The following is a 19,992-nucleotide window of genomic DNA, read 5'->3' on the forward strand; positions in this document are numbered from 1 at the left end:
TGTTGTCAATGGTATAACTCTGGTTAACTGTATCAGGTGCTATTGTGCCATATTTAATGTTATTTTAATACCCCCTTTTTTTTCTTTCTTTTGTTATTTTTTATTTCCTAAAATCTGAACTGAAGAAAAGTGGTAATTTACCTGAAAGGAATATAAAGAAATTGTCAACCTGTTTGCTTACTTCCGTAGTGCATGATTTGTAATGTACTAACTTTTTGTATCAGTCTATCGCCCCACACTCTGGGCACCTGTAATTTGTGAATGAAGAGCAGAGCAATGTTCCCTTTAAGCTGCGCAGCCGCTCCAGGCAACCGGCTTTTCAATATAAAAACCACGCATGCGCAGTATTTTGAAGGGGCCGCGCGGCGCAAAAAAAAAATTAGATGGTACAATGGAGCCGAGATTGTGTTATCTTATTTCTCGCACCTGAATTTTTATTTACTTTTGAAACTTAATATCCAGATGGCGAGTAAAAAAATACAGGCAGTTTATCAAAACAGTGACGGGCGAATTTACTAATGGGCAGAGACAACAGTGACTCCCTCGATATACTTGAGCTTTTATGTCATTGAAAAGGTTAAATGGGCAAAGTCATTCACAGTCCAGTCAGTCAAGGAGCCATGTGCAGATATACACAAATATACAGGACGGCGCTTTTGTGCGTTTATAAGAAAATCGCAGGTCTTCAATCTGGAATGTCAAAGGGCTGCTTTTGCTTTACACTGCAAGTAAAGATTGCCCTGCTATATATAGGCCAAACTAGTGAACGGTTAGAGAGCGTTATTGCTGTTCTTGAGCTGGGATAATAGTTGCGCTTAGTGTTCAAACTGCTGGCTACGTACTGTAAATTTAAATGCCTGTTAATGTCTATATACTCTTCAGACTCAAAGGGAGAATCACCTTCCAGCTACGATAATTGGCTTCTACTTGCACACATCCCTGTAAACTCCATAAACGACTTGCGATTGAGATACCATCATTTTGATTCCTATTTAGGCAGCTAGAGAGACAACAGGCTAGAATTTCCGCTGAGGGTTCCCCAATCTCCCCCATAACTTTGGTGGTAGATTGATGGAAACCCCAGGGAAACGGAGTGAGTGGCTGTGTCCCCGGGGTGTCTCCGACCTCCCACCGAAGTTACAGTGAGAGAATGGGAGAGCCCCCACCCTGGTGGAAATTCCATGCGAAATCTTCCTGTGTTTGTGGCTTGGTTACACTCTCGGGGTACCGGTTTGAGCCGTGTGTGTGTGTCGAGGAATGTCGGACTGGCACCTTCATGTTATTGCTGCCACCTCCACATTGCTCTCCAGTGAGGGAAGACCGAGCTCCACGCACGTATACACGCTTGGACAGTTCGTTTGATCGTTTTCCCTGAATATATTTTAGTTAAAGAAAAACCTGCAGGCACATACTCACTTGTACGCGCGCACAAACTCCAGCACACAGATCCACACTTCCACAAATCAAATCAAATCAACTTTTATTGTCATTGTTAGTGCACAAGTGCAGTACAACGAAATGTAGGCTTGCGGCTCCCGAGAGTGTACATTTAGATTAAGACATTTAAACATTCAACATACATTTGGCTTGTAATACATTAACATAAGCATAACCATAATAAAGTGCATTGGCAGATGTGCAGGCTTTAGAGTTTATTTGTGGAGTTCAGTAGGATGACAGCCCTGGGAAAGAAGCTGTTCCTAAATCTGGTTGTACGGGTGCGAATGCATCTGTAGCGTCTCCCAGATGGCAGGAGGGCGAACAGACTGTGGCTGGGGTGGGTAGGGTCTTTGATGATGGACCGTGCCCTCCATAAACAGCGTTTCTGGTATATGTGCTCTATGGTATAATATAATACCCATGCACTCACCCACGCAACTTCACACACACGGACACACACACGGACACACACACGGACACACACACGGACACACACACACACATGGACACACACACACACATGGACACAGTTGTGCATATTACATAAAATTTACAGCACAGAAGCAGGCCATTTGGTCCAACAGGTCTATGCCGGTGCTTATGCTCCACACAAGCCTCCTTCCTCCCTGCTTCATCTAACTCTATCAGCATAATCTTTTATATACGCTTGGGCAGAGCTCTGCTCACTGGTGTAGAAATGGTGTCAAAAAATAGAGTCGGGGGGACAGCTACTTTGTGAATAAAAAGTTGAAAATTTAATTTTCAAATGCAACCCCAGGCAGTCAATTAGAATAATTCGAAGTTTGATTTGCTCAAATTGCAGCAATACTGCAGCAGGAATTGAGTTAAAGTACCTCCTTGCGATGGTCTTACATTCCTTGTCTAAATCCGCTTTGGGCAACTTTGTACCAGGCGTAAGTTGCACATTTTATGTTGATGAGCAACTGATTTGCATCTGTTCAAAACATGCTATAACTGTTAGAGAATTAAATATATTTCACTCCATCACCTCAGTTCAAAGCCTGCATTTTCCTCTCTTTTTGTTAATTTCTGTTCCGTATACTGTATCTAGCATCAGTCATATGTGCTTATGTATAAGAGAGGTGTGTATTATTTTTTCCTTAACCAAGTTAAGACAGATTGGCAAAGAATAACAAATTGTTCTTGTTTTCCGAGTCAGGCATTGAACACTAATATCCAGAACAGGAGTCCGAAGCCTGGTTCAGCATTCCAAGAACAAGAATTGGGATTCTTCCTCGAAACAGGACTTCAAAGAGCACACGTCATTTATTTCAAAAATGGGTGAGATCCATTGTTGGAGCTTTGTGTATATGTGTGCGCGTGCACCTGTGGGTGTAGGTGTGTGTACGTGCGTAGATGTGTATGAGCTAGCATGGGTATGTGCTGGGCATGTGCAGGAAATGTAGGTTAGCGTGCTGGAGTCTGTGCGCGCAAGTACACAGTCGCACGTGTGTCTGCAGATGTGGATCTGTATTTCTTCAATTAAAATACATTCAGGGAAAATAATTAAAAAGTTGCAGAGGGGAAATCTGGTAAGGAAAATTCCAATAAACAGATTGATTAGGAACAGCTTCAGGATTGTGGAGCGGGGAACCTTGAATTATTCACCTGTTTCCTTGCAAAGCCGAGTGAAAATGAGTGACTGATTTAACAACAACAACTTGCATTTATGTAGTGCCTTTAATGTAGTAAAACGTCCCAAGGCGCTACACAGGAGCATTATTAAACAACATTTGATACCGAGCCACACAGGAGATATTAGAGCAGATGAAAGAGGTAGGTCTTAAGGAGCGCCTTAAAGGAGGAAAGAGCGGTAGACATGCAGAGAGGTTTAGGGAAGAAATTCCAGAGTTTAGGGCCGCCAATGGTGGAGTGATTAAAATCGGGGCTGCTAAGAGGCCAGAATTGGTGGAGCACAGAGATCTCGGGGGGTGGTGGGGGTTGTGGGGCTGGAGGAGATTACAGAGATAGGAAGGGGCGAGGCCATGGAGGGATTTAAACATAGAAGATAGGAGCAGGAGTACGTCATTTGGCCCCTCGAGCCTGCTCCGCCATTCAATGTGATCATGGCTGATCATCCAAATTCAGTACCCGGTCCCTGCTTTCTCCCCATACCCCTTGATCCCCTTAGCCTTAAGAAATATATCCAACTCCTTCTTGAATATATTTAATGAATTGGCATCTACTGCCTTCTGTGGTAGAGAATTCCACAGGTTCACCACTCTCTGGGTGAAGAAATTCCTCCTCATTTCTGTCCTAAATGGCATAACCTTTATCCTTAGACTGTGACCCCTGGTTCTGGACTCCCCGACCATCGGGAACATCCTTCCTGCATCTAGTCTGTCTAGTCCTGTTAGAATTTTATAAGTTTCAATGAGATCCCCCCTCATTCTTCTAAACTCCAGCGAGTACAAGCCCAATCGACCCAATCTCTCCTCATATGTCATTCCTGCCATCCCAGGTATCAGCCTGGTGAATCTTCGCTGAACTCCTTCCATGGCAAGAACATCCTTCCTCTGATAAGGCCTCCAAAACTGCACACAATACTCAAGATGTGGTCTCACCAAGGCCCTGTACAACAGCAGCAAGAGATCCTTGCTCCTGTACTCGAACCCTCTCGCTACGAAGGCCAACATACCATTTGCCTTCTTAACCGCCTGCTGCACCTGCATGCTTACCTTCAGCGACTGGTGCACAAGGACACCCAGGTTTCTGCACTTCCCCTTCTCCCAATCTATTGCCATTCAGATAATCTGCCTTCCTGTTTTTGCCACCAAAGTGGATAACCTCACATTTATCCACGTTATATTGCATCTGCCATGCTTCTGCCCAATCACCCAACCTATCCAAATCATCCTGGAGTTTCTCGGCATCCTCCTCACGGCACACACGCCCACCCAGCTTTGTGTCGTCTGCAAATTTGGAGATATTACATCTAGTTCCCTTGTCTAGATCATGAATATATATTGTGAATAGCTGGGGTCCAAGGACTGATCCCTGTGGTACCCCACTAGTCACTGCCTGCCACTCGGAAAAAGACCCGTTTATTCCAACTCTTTGCTTTCTTTCTGTCTGCCAACCAGTTTTCTATCCAAGTCAATACCTTGCCCCCAATCCCATGTGCCTTAACTTTATACGCTAATCTCTTATGCGGGACCTTATCGAAAGCCTTCTGAAAGTCCAAATATACCACATCCACTGGTTCTCCCTTATCTATTTTACCAGTTACATCCTCAAAAAATTCCAGTAGATTAGTCAAGCACGATTTACCTTTGTAAATCCATGTTGGCTTTGTCTGATCCTGTCACTGTTTTCCAAGTGCTCTGCTATTACATCTTTTATAATGGACTCTAGCATTTTCCCCACTACCGATGTCAGGCTTACCGGTCTGTAATTCCCCGTTTTCTCCCTACCACCTTTTTTGAATAGTGAGGTAACATTAGCTACCCTCCAATCCATGGGTACTGTTCCAGATTCCATCGAATGTTGGAAGATGATCAGCAATGCATCTACTATTCCTAGGGCCACTTCCTTAAGTACCCTAGGATGTAGATTATCAGGCCCTGGGGATTTATCGGCCTTCAGTCCCATCAATTTCCTTAACACCATTTCCTTACAAATACTGATTTCTTTCAGTTCCTCCCCTTCACCAGACCCTATGTTCCCCGACATCTCTGGGAGGTTATTTGTGTCCTCCTTTGTGAAGACAGAACCAAAATATGTATTTAATTGGTCTGCCATTTCTTTGTTCCCCATTATAAATTTCCCTGATTCTGACTGCAAGGGACCTACGCTTGACTTCACCAATCTTTTTCTCTTCACATATCTATAAAAGCTTTTACAGTCAGTTTTTATGTTCCCTGCAAGCTTACTCTCATATTCTATTTTCCCCTTCTTAATTAATCCCTTTGTCCTCCTTTGTTGTTTGAAACAAATGAGAATTTTAAAATTGAGGCGTTGCTGGACCGGGAGCCAAGCACGGGTGATGGGTGAACGGGACTTGGTGCGAGTTAAGACGTGTTTTGGATGACGATTCCAACGAGTGCGTTGGAATAATCATGTCTAGAAGTAACGGGCATGGATGAGGTTTTCGGCAGAAGATGAGCTGATGCAAGAACCGAGTCGGGTGACGTTACTGAGGTGGAAATAGGAGGTCTTGGTGATTTAACCCAAAGGTCAAGCTATGTTTGTACTGATGGGGCGGTGGAAACAGATTCAATAGTAGCCTTCAAAAGGGAATTGGATAAATACTTGAAGGAGAAAAAATTGCAAGGATATGGGGAAAGAGTGGAGGAGTGGGACTAACTGGATTGCTCTTCGAAAGAGCCGTCTCTGACTCAATGGGCCAAATGGCCTCCTCCTGTGCTGTATTATTCTATGATTTACAGAGAGCGGTGATTCTGATTTGTTTTGTAGTTCGTTAAATAGTAGATAGTCTTTCTGTCATATAAATTTCGAGAGGAACTAGTTTCAAATGAATCACAGCCTTAAAATAAGCTAGGCCATTCAGGAGTGAAATTAGGAAGCAGTTTTTCACACAAAGCATAGAGGAAATCGGGAACTCACTCCCCCGAGAGGTTGTGGATTGTAAAAAGAAAAGAAAGACTTGCATTTATATAGCGCCTTTCATGGCCACCGGAGGTATCAAAGTGCTTTACAGCCAATGAAATACTTTTTGAAGTGTAGTCACTGTTGTAATGTAATGGGGTCAATTGAAATTTTCAAGACTGAGATCGACAGATTTTTATTAAGCAAGGCCATCAAGGGATATGGATTAAAGGTGGGTAGATCAGCCATGATCTAATTGAATGGTGGAACAGGCTCAAGGGGCTGAATGGCCTCCTGTTCCATTGTATTTCAAACGATTTCTCTGATGGATGCTTTTTTCCCCACTCCTACAAACTCAGAAAGCAGAGGTTGTGTTTACTCGGTGCTGTGGCAGGGGGCCTTAAAAATGTTCTCTCCTACGAGGGAAACCAGAGGAGCATAGAACAAATGCATAAGGATGACACCTTTACTTTCAGGCCCAAACAGGGGCATGAATTTCACATCTTGTATGGGAGTTTATATGGCAAGGCCTGTCCCTGAAATTAGTTCTGGCAGCTGCAGGCTAGCTCCCAATGGACCCCAGCGCTAATGAGCACGATCGTTAACCTACGGCCTGACAGCTAGGGAAAGCTGACATATTTTCATCATTTTACTTTTTTTTCCTCCCCTGCTTGTTCCAATCCTGCCTATTTGTCTGCTCTTCTGATTTCTGCTGCTTTGTCTGTGCTTTATTATATTTTTCCCCTTTTTGGAGTGATTTCTTTTTGATATCGCCATTTCTTTTTTTTCTTCTTCCTAGTTCTTCTCTGTTCCAATTTACTTTGGTCTTTTTTTTGAGAAAACAGGTTGTATTTTTAATCTGCTTACTTCCATTTTCTCTTTTTTTCTTCCCCCCCCACTTGCTCCCAAAATTGTAGACTCTTTGGTGGGCTCAATCCAACAGGCACTGGGCACCTTCTGGTCAGCGTTGCCAACTCGGATTAGACGTATTCCTGGAGGTTACAACACCTGACCTCCCACCTCCAACACCCGCCCCCCCCCCCCAACAGTTTTTTCCCTATCTCCAAAATTTTAATAACGGAGAAACAAAAGTGTTAAAAGAATTTTTTTTTAAACACCATTGTTTTTAATGCCCCCATGACTTTAGTTCTTGCGTTGCTCGCAACAGTGTCCAGGAGATAAATCTTCAATTCCTGGAGACTCCAGTACAATCCAGGAGGGTTGGCAAACCTACTTCTGGTACCTCACCCGGAAGCTATTCTTGCTGTGTGAGCCTACGTAGAAAGCGAAAACCATGGAGCACATCACAGCGTAGCACAAAACAGTCTTCACCTCACTCACAAATACGCACTTCCAACAAGAATCACTGAATTGTGATCAGGAGTGGCAGCCTTGGGTGATCTTCTGTGTGACCATGGTGCGCTTAGATCAATTGCAGCATTCTACTCTGAGTGAGATCAGCTAGCTTCTCACAGGCATGGGATATGACACAGTTCCGCACAGAGTGATGCATTTATTGATGAAGCCATCAAGTTAGCTAATTCTCCCCTGCTTTGTATTTTCAAAGTTGGCCGTCTATCTATATACAGGAAACTTTGTGCTATCCGGCACCGACGGGACCGAGCTGTTGCCGTTCCCTCAAAACTGCCGGACACACCAGCGTTAATGTTAAAACATACGGAGCTTTTCATCTCTCTATCTGACAACAAACACTGTTGCTTAGCAACAACTTCTAAACAGTCGGCCCGTACCTTGGAAGTGTCTCTTTGAAGCTGTTGCTAAGCTACAGAGACTTTGCAGAGCCTGACTGTTGGGGAAAAAAAAGCCACGAGAAGAAAAAAAACCTAACAAAACGGCTCCTGGTTTTTGCCGGTGGCTCGAGCTTGCCGGACATTTAGCCTCCGGATAACACAAAGTTTCCTGTATAATATATTAGAGATGAAAGAAAGGAACCCACTTCCTGTTGTGACACTGTTTTGCATTATAAATTCGTATATCGAAATTTATAATGGAAATTGCCTATGTAAAAACAGGAAGGCAGATTATTATCTGAACGGCAATAGATTGGGAGAAGGGGAAGTGCAACGAGACCTGGGTGTCCTTGTGCACCAGTCACTGAAGGTAAGCATGCAGGTGCAGCAGGCAGTTAAGAAGGCAAATGGTATGTTGGCCTTCATAGCGAGAGGATTCGAGTACAGGAGCAAGGATGTCTTGCTGCAGTTGTACAGGGTCTTGGTGAGACCACACCTTGAGTATTGTGTGCAGTTTTGGTCACCTTATCTGAGGAAGGATGTTCTTGCCATGGAGGGAGTGCAGCGAAGATTCACCAGACTGATACCTGGGATGGCAGGAATGTCATATGAGGAGAGATTGGGTCGATTGGGCTTGTATTTGCTGGAGTTTAGAAGAATGAGAGGGGATCTCATTGAAACTTATAAAATTCTAGCAGGACTAGATGCAGGAAGGATGTTCCCGATGGCGGGGAGTCCAGAACCAGGGGTCACAGTCTAAGGATAAGGGGTAAGCCATTTAGGACTGAAATGAGGAGGAATTTCTTCACCCAGAGAGTGGTGAACCTGTGGAATTCTCTGCCACAGAGGGCGGTGGAGGCCAGTTCATTAAATATATTCAAGAAGGAGTTGGATATATTTCTTAAGACTAAAGGGATCAAGGGATATGGGGAGAAGGCAGGGACAGGGTACTGAATTTGGATGATCAGCCATGATCTCATTAAATGGCGGAGCAGGCTCAAGGGGCCGAATGGCCCACTCCTGCTCCTATCTTATATGTTTCTATGTAAACTTGTCGCGCTGTAATTACACCCTCCCGCCAGTGGAGGCACTGCTGTGCCTTTTTTTGCCTACCCAACTCCTCAACCTCTACTCCGAACAAATCTGCTTCCCAAATTGTTGATTTTCTATTTAACTGTAAATAAAGACATACAATCAAAATACTTTATATTTAAAAAAAAAAATAAGGACCGAATATATAACTTTAAAATAGGGACTGAATTATGTCGGCGTACCCTGGTCCAATCATTCCTCACTTTCCAGGTGAATGGCAGACCAATTAAATACATACTTTGGTTCTGTCTTCACAAAGGAGGACACAAATAACCTCCCAGAGATGTCGGGGAACATAGGGTCTAATGAGAGGGAGGAACTGAATGAAATCAGTATTTGTAGGGAAAAGGTGTTAGGGAAATTGACGGGATTGAAGGCCGATAAATCCCCAGGGCCTGATAATCTGCATCCTAGGGTACTTAAGGAAGTGGCCCTAGAAATAGTAGATGCATTGCTAGTCATCTTCCAAAATTCTATTGACTGTGGAACAGTTCCCATGGATTGGAAGGTAGCTAATGTAACCCCACTATTTAAAAAAGGTGGTAGAGAGAAAACGGGGAATTATAGACCGGTAAGTCTGACATCGGTAGTGGGGAAAATGCTAGAGTCCATTATAAAAGATGTAATAGCAGAGCACTTGGAAAACAGTGACAGGATCGGACAAAGTCAACTTGGATTTACAAAAGGTAAATCGTGCTTGACTAATCTACTGGAATTTTTTGATGATGTAACTGGTAGGATAAGGGAGAACCAGTGGATGTGGCGTGTTTGGACTTTCAGAAGGCTTTCGATAAGGTCCCGCATAAGAGATTAGCATGCAAAGTTAAAGCACATGGGATTGGGGGCAAGGTATTGACTTGGATAGAGAACTGGTTGGCAGACAGGAAGCAAAGAGTTGGAATAAACGGGTCTTTTTCCGAGTGGCAGGCAGTGACTAGTAGGGTACCGCAGGGATCGGTGCTAGGACCCCAGCTATTCACAATGGCCCAGAAATTCGGGTCGGGGGCTTCCCGCGGGTGCACTTACCTTGCGCGCCGGCAATTGAGCTGTAGTGCCCCGTGGAATTCCGATCCGGGGCCTGGCCCAGCTGCCGGCGCGCAGTGCTTGCGTATCCCAGGGGCGCAGTTAGTTCAATGCATCCCCTGGGATCACGTGGGCCATGGGCAGCCAATCGGAACAGGGAATGCTCCATTCATAAGTATTGACAGGAAGACCTGTCAAGACTTATAAATACTACGGCCCCAAAATAGCAGTAAACCTTCAAATAATTTTTTCTTAAAAATTGCACTTTTTAAATAAACTATAAATTACATTAAATAACTATTTTAAACAATAATTTACATTTTTGAAAAAAATAATTTTATATTCTAACGGGGCTAAAAATAAACTTACCTTGCTTTAAAGTATATAAAAATAATAAACCAGTGGAAAAAATGTTTTAATTTTAATTAATTGACCACTTACCTTGTAAAAAGCAGGCCTTACGCCTGCTTTTTACATTTCTAAATTCTAAAGGCTTACCGTCCCGGAGAAACCTGTTTATAAAAAAAAAAAAAAGTTCAAAGCGCACACGCAGACTCCCCCGCGCACGCGTTCGACCTCAACCCCTGCTTTTAGAGGAACGGAAGTGCCGGTTTCCCGCGCATGCGCAGTGCATGCAGGAAACTGGCACTTCCATCGGGCCCACGCGTGAGTACCCAGCGTGTACTCCCCCGTGGCGACCCGAATTTCTGGGCCAATATATATTAATGATCTAGACGAGGGAACTAGATGTAATATCTCCAAGTTTGCAGACGACACAAAGCTCGGTGGGCGTGTGTGCTGTGAGGAGGATGCAGAGAAACTCCAGTATGATTTGGACAGGTTGGGTGATTAGGCAGATGCATGGCAGATGCCGTATAATGTGGATAAATGCGAGGTTATCCACTTTGGTGATAAAAAGGAAGACAGATTATTATCTGAATGGCAATAGTTTGGAAAAGGGGAAGTGCAACGAGACCTGGGTGTCCTTGTGCACCAGTTGCTGAAGGTAAGCATGAGGGTGTAGCAGGCAGTTAAGAAGGCATGCTGGCCTTCATAGCGAGAGGATTCGAGTACAGGAGCAAGGATGTCTTGCTGCAGTTGTACAGGACCTTGGTGAGACCACACCTTGAGCATTGTGTGCAGTTTTGGTGCCTCATCTGAGGAAGGATGTTCTTGCCATGGAGGGAGTGCAGCGAAGATTCACCAGACTGATACCTGGGATGGCAGGAATGATGTATGAAGAGAGATTGGGTCGATTGGGCTTATATTCGCTAGAGTTTCGGAGAATGAAAGGGGATCTCATTGAAACTTATAAAATTCTAGCAGGACTAGACAGACTAATGCAGGAAGGATGTTCCCGATGGCGGGGGAGTCCAGAACCAGGGGTCACAGTCTAAGGATAAGGGGTAAGCCATTTAGGACTGAGATGAGGAATTTCTTCACCCAGAGAGTGGTGAACCTGTGGAGTTCTCTACCACAGAAGGCAGTTGAGGCCAATTCATTAAATATATTCAAGAAGGAGTTGGATATATTTCTTAAGGCTAAAGGGATCAAGGGATATGGGGAGAATCAGGGACAGGGTACTGAATTTGGATGATCAGCCATGATCTCATTAAATGGCAGAGCATGCTCAAGGGGCCGAATGGCCTACTCCTGCTCCTATCTTCTATGTTTCTATGTTTGTAACCCCTTTCATTGGAAAACTGCGCTTGGTCTTTGACTTCCTGTGTGCAACAATACAGGAGATCAACTAGACTGAAAAAAAAAAGTCCTGCATCAGTTTTACTGAGATGAAGTGAAGCAAGTTGGGAATGGGATTGCTTTTAAGATGAGTTTAGCTTTTATTGCTGGAATGAAGTTAGTTATTTGCCGGGTGATATAAACTGAGTGATCTCCTGAGTGCTGCCTCACTGTAAACTCCAGGTGGAACCCTCTGGTTTGCAGTCGATATTACTGATAACTAACTAGGACAGTAAAAAAAAACTTGAGAGTTTAGGGAGTTCACAATGATTAAATTGAGGAAGATATTGGCCTGATTTCTTATTCAGTCTACTGTGTCATTCCACAATTCCTTAAGTCACTTATGTCAATGGGTCAAAGAAGGTTCAGCTTTAAATACTAGGATGTAATAAGTATGGAAATTTCACCTCAAATGAGTGTAAAATGTATATTTGCCAAACTTCGTATTGATTCCCTGAGGAATTTAATGTCGGTTTCTAATTAAATTGTGTGTCTTTCCACATGAGTAAATAAACAATCCCATGCTGTTTCTATTCTGGGTTAGAAGACCAGAGGTGGTTACACATGCCCGTGATGACCAAGTGGTTAGATCTGGTCAAGCTCGCTGACTCCAGAATTGAACCTAATGGGCAATTGCGTCACAGCTAGTCATAGGTTGTTTGTGCTAACTTTTAAATTCCAAATTTTTGAATATGTGTGGTTTGGGGTTAGTGTATGATTTGACCAGTCAGTCTGAGCATGTAAAATGAATCAGCTATTCATTACACAGATATCCATTATGTTAGTAGTGGTATTTAAGGTGATGCTGTGCGTCAGAAGAGACACTGGCCTGATTCTGCACTCTGCTGAGTTCCTCATTGTTGCCTTGCACTAGATAGGAGTTGTCAGGAAGAGGAGGGGGGAAAATAATATGGAGAGTTATCTTTGGGGATGTGCTTGCATAGAAAAACAAGACTTGCATTTATATAGCACCTTTCGCAACCTCAGGACTTTCCAAAGCACTTTACAGCCAATGAAGTAATTTTGAAGAGTAGTCGCTGTTGTATTTTAGGAAACACGGCAGTCAATTTGCGTACAGCAAGCTCCCACAAACAGCTATGTGATAATGACCAGATAATTTTTTTTAGTGATGGTTGAGGGATAAATATTGGTCATAATATTCTATCAACTGATTCTGAATTGCAGTGCTGGAATACTGGGAGCGGGTTGTCCCTTCCCATTGACCACAAGCAATGCGTAGATGGTGGAACGGCTTTGGGAAGCCAGGAGGTGAGACACTCACCACAGAATACCCAGCCTCTGACCTGCTCTTGTTGCCACAGTATTTATGTGGCTGGTCCAGTTAAGTTTCTGGTCAATGGTGACCCCCAGGATGTTGATGGTGGGGGTTTCGGCGATGGTAATACCATTGAATGTCATGGGGCGGTGGTTAGACTCTCGCTTGTTGGAGATAGTCAAGTGGCACTTGTGTGGCACTTAATACAGGGAGACTCTAGGAAGAGGAAGTACCAGAAACAAAATCCCAAATCACACTACATTTTGATCCTGACCTGTGTGTGAGCGTGCGCACACGTGTGTAAGGGTTTCTACTATTCTGCTTCGAACTAAGAATGTGAACATGTTTCACAATTACAGATTTCCATAGTATTGCACGACTTCTTTTAACATTGCATTCCAGATAGAATGTCTGTGAAGGTAAACACTATATATCAATAGAGCAAGCACCATTTAGCCGTAATTCCTTAGTGTCAGTAAAGATTACAGTTTCATCACTGGAACCCTGTGTGGGTGGGGACAGCACTGTCCTGTTTTAAATATACCCAAGGTCATCAGTAATTGCAATTACATTTGAATATTCTTTTGGAATAGCAGAAGAGATCAATTAATATCAAGACTGAAACTGCAAACAAGAAAATAATTAGTTTTCTGTTAACCTGTGAAGCAAAGTATAGCCACAAACACACTGTTTACAGACCAAAGAAAAATGTTTGTCTAATTATACTAACACCCATCCTGATGTGTATATTCTGCCTGTGCCTCTCTGCTTCTGAAGGCGCTGACGCATAGAATCATAGAATGGTTACAGCACGGAAGAAGGCCAATCGGCCCATCAAGCCCATGCTGACTCTGCAAGAGCACTTCAACTAGCCCCACTCCCCTGCCCTTTCCCCGTAACCCTGCAATTTTTTTCTTAGCCAACTCCCTTTTGAAAGCCGTGACTGAGTCTCTCTCGAAGTCTATCACCATCCTCCTCCTCACTGTTCACTATACTTCCAAGTTTTGTGTAATCTGCAAATTTTGAAATTGTGCCTGTACACCCACACCCAAGTCATTACTATATATCCAGAAAAGCAGTGGTCCTAGTACTGACCCCTGGGGAACACCACTGTATACCTTCCTCCAGTCCGACAAACAACCGTTCACCACTGCTCTCTGTTTCCTGTCACTTAGCCAATTTCGTATCCATGCTGCCACTGTCCCTTTTATTCCATGGGCTTCAACTTTGCTGGCAAGCCTATTGTGTGGCACTGTGTCGAACGCCTTTTGGAATTCCATGTACACCACGTTAACCGCATTACCCTCATTAACCCTCTCTGTTACCTCATCAAAATACTCGATCAAGTTGGTTAAACACGATTTGCCGTTAACAAATCCGTGCTGGCTTTCCTTAATTAATCCACACTTGTCCAAGTGACTGTTAACTTTGTCCCTGATTATTGTTTCTAAAAGCTTTCCCAGTACTGAGGTTAAACTGACTGGCCTGTAGTTGCTGGGTTTATCTTTACAACCTTTTTTGAACAAGGGTGTAACATTTCCAATTCTCCAGTCCTCTGGCACCACCCCCGTATCTGAGGAGGATTGGAAGATTATGGCCAGTACTTCCACGTTTTCTTCCTTCACTTCCCTCCGTGTCCTAGGATGCATCCCATCTAACTTATCTACTTTAAGTATAGCCAACCTTTCTAGTACCTCCTTTATCAATTTTTATCCCATCCAGTATCTACCCTACCTCCTCCTTCACTATGTCTATGACAGCATCCTCTTCCTTGATGAAGACAGATGCAAAGTACTCATTTAGTACCTCAGCCATACCTTCTGCCTTCATGCATAGGTCTCCTTTTTGGTCCTAATCGGCCTCACCCCTCTTGCTACCCATTTACTATTTATATGCCGATAGAAGACTTTTGGATTACCTTTTACATTAGCTGCCATTCTATTCTCATACCCTCTCTTTGCCCCTCTTATTTTCTTTTTCACTTCTCCTCTGAACTTTCTATATTTAGCCTGATTCTCAGATGTATTCTTGACCTGTCATCTGTCATGCGCGCTGCTCCATCTTACTCTCTATCTCTTTCGTCATCCAGGGAGCTCTGACTTTAGTTGCCATACCTTTTCCCCCTAGTGGGAATGTACCTCGACTGCACCCGAACTATTTCCTCCTGAAAGTCAGCCCATTGTTCCATTACAGTTTTGCCTGCTAATCTTTGATTCCAGTTTACCCGGGCCAGATCCGTTCTCATCCCACTGAAATTGGCCTTCCTCCAATTAAGTATTTTTATTCTAGATTGCGCCCTGTGCTTTTCCATAGCTAATCTTGACCTCATGATACTATGATCACTGTTCCCTAAATGTTCACCTACTGACGCTTGCTCCACTTGACCTACTTCATTCCCCAGAACCAGATCCAGCAATGCCTCCTTCCTCATTGGGCCGGAAACATACTGATCAAGAAAGTTCCCCTGAACACACTTCAGAAATTCTTCCCCCTCTCTCTCCAATTTACACTTGCTATCCCAGTCTATATTAGGATAGTTGAAGTCCCCCGTTATCATTACTCTATAATTCTTGCATCTCTTTGTAATTTCTCTGTAAATTTGCTCTTCCATATTTTTCCCACTAGTTGGTGACATCCTTAACCCTGGCACCAGGGAGGCAACACACCATCCTGGAGTCACGTCTACGGCTGCAGAAACGCCTGTCTGCTCCCCTAACCATTGAATCCCCTACCACTATTGCTTTTCCTATCTTCCTCCTCCCCCCGCCCCCCCCCCCCCCCCCCCCCCCCGTACAGCTGAGCCACCCGTGGTGCCGTGAACTTGGCTCTGGCTGTACTCCCCAGAGGAACCATCGCCCTCACCAGTACTCCGAACAGAATACTGGTTGGAGAGTGAGATGCACTCGGGACTCCTGCACTACCTGCCTGGTCCTCCTCTTGTCTGGCGGTCACCCACTCCCTCTTTGCCTGCACATTCTTTAGCTGCGGGGTGACCACCTCCTGAAACGTGCTATCCATGTATCTCTCAGCCTCACGGATGCACCGCAGTGATGCCAGCTGCTGCTCAAGTTCCGAAACCCGGAGCTCGAACTCCTCCAGCTGACGACACTTCCTGCACACGTGGTTGTCCAGGACATGGGAAGCATCCTGGATTTCCCACATGGCACAGGATGCGCATTCCACGGGACTGAGCTGCCCTGCCATGCCTTTATTTATTCGACTATTAACTAACTTTACAGAAACTTAAGACTAAGATGTAGCTAATTCAAGTTATTAATATAATATATTAACAGTTACTAATTTAATACAGTATTTACAGTTACTAATTTAATGTAATATTAACAAATGCTAATCTCCAAGCTCCTGCTTTATCCCTAACCAGTTATTTAACCCCGCCCCCTAACTTGAAGAGCCCTTTCTGATTGCGCTCTTTAGCAGAACTTAGCAGAAATAAACCTAAAACTAAAAAGAAACCATTCACCAGTTACTCACCAATCAGCTCCTTCCTTTGTGCTGACGTCACTTTGGGTTTTTTACTCTGACGTCATTCTTTCAAATTCTGCCTGTGTTGAGTTGCTCCGCTCTCGCCGCGCTCTTTATTTCCGCTCAGCTCTTGCTCCCCTCCCGCTCAGTTCTGCTCCTTCTGGTCTTGGGCCTGCTCTCGCTATGCTCTTTATCCCCGCTCAGCTCTCGCTCTGCTCCCGCTCAGGTCTGCTCCTTCTGGTCTTGGGCCTGCTATCGCCGCGCTCTTTATCCCCGCTCAGCTCTCGCTCTGCTCCCGCTCAGGTCTGCTCCTTCTGGTCTTGGGCCTGCTCTCGCCACGCTCTTTATCCCCGCTCAGCTCTCGCTCCGCTCCCGCTCAGGTCTGCTCCTTCTGGTCTTGGGCCTGCTCTCGCTATGCTCTTTATCCCTGTTCTGCTCTCGCTCAGGTCCGCTCCTTCTTGGGCAGTATGGGTTCCATATGAACCAGCTGCCCTCACACACCTCACCCAAGCAGTCATTCTTCATTGTGAGCCTTGACAATGCATGTCAACAGACCATTCGACTGTGGGACAACCTCACAACTGGGCCCAAACCGGTCCTCACACATACATGCGCCTTCCAGCAGGGGTCACTAGGTACTGCTGAAGATTCACTGGAGAGTGATGCACATACAGTACTGGTCATACTGAACGAGCATGCCAGTAAACGATAGTGAAACGCCACACAGCCAATCTGCTCCATTTGGTGGGTAGGAGCCCTGCAAATGCTAACACTATGCCAGTGACCCCCCTCCAGCCCAACTTTGAAAGATGTCAGCTATCCAAACAGTGCTTGCATCGCATTAGTAGTGTAGAGCAACAGAAATATCACATGAAATAAAAGTAACCATTGGAGGATAAAATAGACATATCTGTTGGCATGTCCAGAAACAAAATAACCTCGGGACCCTCTGGGATCTCCTCCCAGAGCTCTTAGGATCCAAAAGCTTTGCATACTGCAGGATAAATCACAATTCCCAGAGTTCAATAAAGTTGCAGTGTCTTTTTAAGATTTTGGTTGTCAAAGACACAGAATAGTCCTTCAACAATACAAAAGCAAAATACTGTGGATGCTGGAAATCTGAAATAAAAACAGAAAATGCTGGAAACACTCAGCAGGTCAGGCAGCATCCGTGGAGAGAGATACAGAGTTAACGTTTCAGGTCGATGATATTTCATCCTAGTACTTCAGAATAGCTTTGAAAGGTCAGTTTGAAGTAACGAATAAGTTTAAGAGACTGAATAATTAAAATAGCTGTCATTCTTCACCTCATGAGAAAGAGCAGGAATGGTTTATTCCAGTGATGGGAAATGGATTGCAGTCTCAATAGTTCTTTTGTTCAGTGTTTGTTTCCACACCAACGCTTTAGTATTTTCTGGAGCTAAGCATCAACTTAGACTGTGTTTAGTTAATGCTGATCAAATATCCCTTCCCTGTCTGTCATTTTTCTTGGAACAAGCGTGCAGCAGTGCAGATTAGCGATTATTTACAAGCTCTCTCCTGCACAGATTAGTAACTTTAGTGTGTGTGTATATATAAATCCATACCCGTTGCCCAGTTAGCTTGGTTATTCCTGAAATATTAAAACTACATTGTGAACCCGGGTTTCTGTCATCACATTAATCAGTCTGTAGAGAATGGTACATAAAAATGAAAGAGGCACAACTCATGACTGACGAATGTTGGAATGGCTCTCTTGCTAAAACAAGCCCCTAATCAAACATCATCCATAAAAATATTTGATTTATTTTTGTATGACATAACCCAGCTGCAGCGACAATTGAACCCATGACTCGATCACTGATTGAACGTGTGATAAAAAGTAGATGAGAAGCAAAATGAATTGAGCCTTGGAGCAGTGACATTCAGTGCGAGTGAGCCGGGTCAATCCACCCCCACTCCACTTCGCTCCCGATCTAAGCCATGCAAAGTAAGCAGGCACTGGCTGGAGTCTGCAATATCTTCCCACATGGGGGATACTGTGCCCAGATGGTGCCTTGCACTTCCCATTAACTGGTCATTGAAGGGTCTCCGAGCAGACTGGCCCTTCTGGTGGCACAGGCGAAGAGAAAGAAAGACTTGCATTCATTTGGCACCTTTCGCGACCTCAGGACGTCCCAAAGCACTTTACAGCCAATGAAGTACTTTTGAAGTGTAGTCACTGTTGTAATGTAGGAAATGCGGCAGCTAGTTTGCGCACAGCAAGCTCCCACAAACAGCAATGTGATAATGACCAGATAATCTGTTTTAAGTGATGTTGATTGAGGGATAAATATTGGCCAGGACACTGGGGATAACTCCCCTGCTCCTCTTCAAAATTGTGCCATGGGATCTTTTACATAGGATTACATCGGATATACGGCACAGGAACAGGCCATTCGGCCCAACCAGTCCATGCCGGTGTTTGTGTCATCTAACTCTATCAGCATATTCCTCTATTCCCTTCTCCCTCATATGCTGGTCCAACCTCCCCTTAAATGCATCTATACTACTCACTTCAACCACTCCCTGTGATGGCGAGTTCCACATTCTCACCACCCTCTGGGTAAAGAAGTTCCTTCTGAATTCCCTATTGGATTTCTTGGTGATTATCTTATATTGATGGCCTCTAGCTTTGCTCTTCCCTACAAGTGGAAACATTCTCTCTGTATCCATTCTATCAAAACTTTTCATAATTTTAAGGACCTCAATTTGGTCACCCCTCAGTTGCCTTTTTTCAAGAGAAAAGAGACCCAGCTTGTCCATTCTTTCCTGATATGTATACCCTCGCATTTCTGCTATCATCCTTGTAAATCTTCTCTGCAACCTCTCCTGTGCCTCTATATCCTTTTTATAATATGGCGACCAGAACTGAACGCACTACTCCAAGTGTGGTCTAACCAAGGTACGATACAGGTTTAGCATAACTTTCCTACTTTCAATTCTATCCCTCTAGAAATAAACCCTAGTGCTTGGTTTGCTTTTTTAAATGTCGCAACTTTTAGTGATTTGTGTATTTGTACTCCGAGATCCCTTTGTTCCTCTACCCCACCCAGACTCGCACCCTCCAAGTGATAAGTGACCTCCCTATTCTTTCTACCAAAATGTAATACCTCACATTTATCCGTGTTGAACTTCATTTGCCAATTATTTGCCCATTCTGCAAGTTTATTAATGTCCTCCTGTAATTTGTTGCATCCTTCTCAGTATTGACTATCCCCCCCCCCCCCAACCACCATTTTGGTGGTATCCACAACTTTAGAAATTGTGTTTTTGATTCCAAAGTGTAAATCGTTAATATAAATTGTGAACAGCAGTGGTCCCAGCACTGATCCTTGTGGAACACCACTACCCACCTTCTGCCACTGTGAATAGCTACCTTTTACTCCCACTCTCTGCTTTCTGTCTTGAAGCCAGCCAGCAATCCATTCTGCTACTTGTCCCCTGACTCCTCATTCTCTGACCTTATCGAAGGCCTTTTGAAAATCTAGATAAATTACATCTATTGCAATTCCATCGTCTACTCTCTCTGTTACCTCTTCAAAAAATTCAATGAGGTTGGTCAAGCAAGATTTTCCCATTTGAAATCCATGCTGACTA

At 44.1% G+C, this 19,992-nt stretch overlaps 1 protein-coding gene across 7 annotated transcripts in view; it reads left to right on the plus strand.

Moving 5' to 3' along the window:
* Positions 1–19,992, plus strand: part of ttc7b (tetratricopeptide repeat domain 7B) — a 499,428-nt gene that overhangs the window by 70,918 nt on the left and 408,518 nt on the right. For all 7 annotated transcript variants that reach the window (XM_086002622.1, XM_086002620.1, XM_086002625.1 and 4 more), the window contains exon 5: positions 2,621–2,742. In XM_086002622.1, the coding sequence (XP_085858748.1) occupies positions 2,621–2,742 (122 nt within the window). The remainder of the gene's footprint in view (positions 1–2,620; positions 2,743–19,992) is intronic.

The sequence above is a fragment of the Somniosus microcephalus genome, chromosome 12, assembly GCF_052327205.1.
Source record: "Somniosus microcephalus isolate GS21.2 chromosome 12, FLI_Smic_1.0, whole genome shotgun sequence".
Classification (NCBI taxonomy): Eukaryota; Metazoa; Chordata; class Chondrichthyes; order Squaliformes; family Somniosidae; genus Somniosus; species Somniosus microcephalus.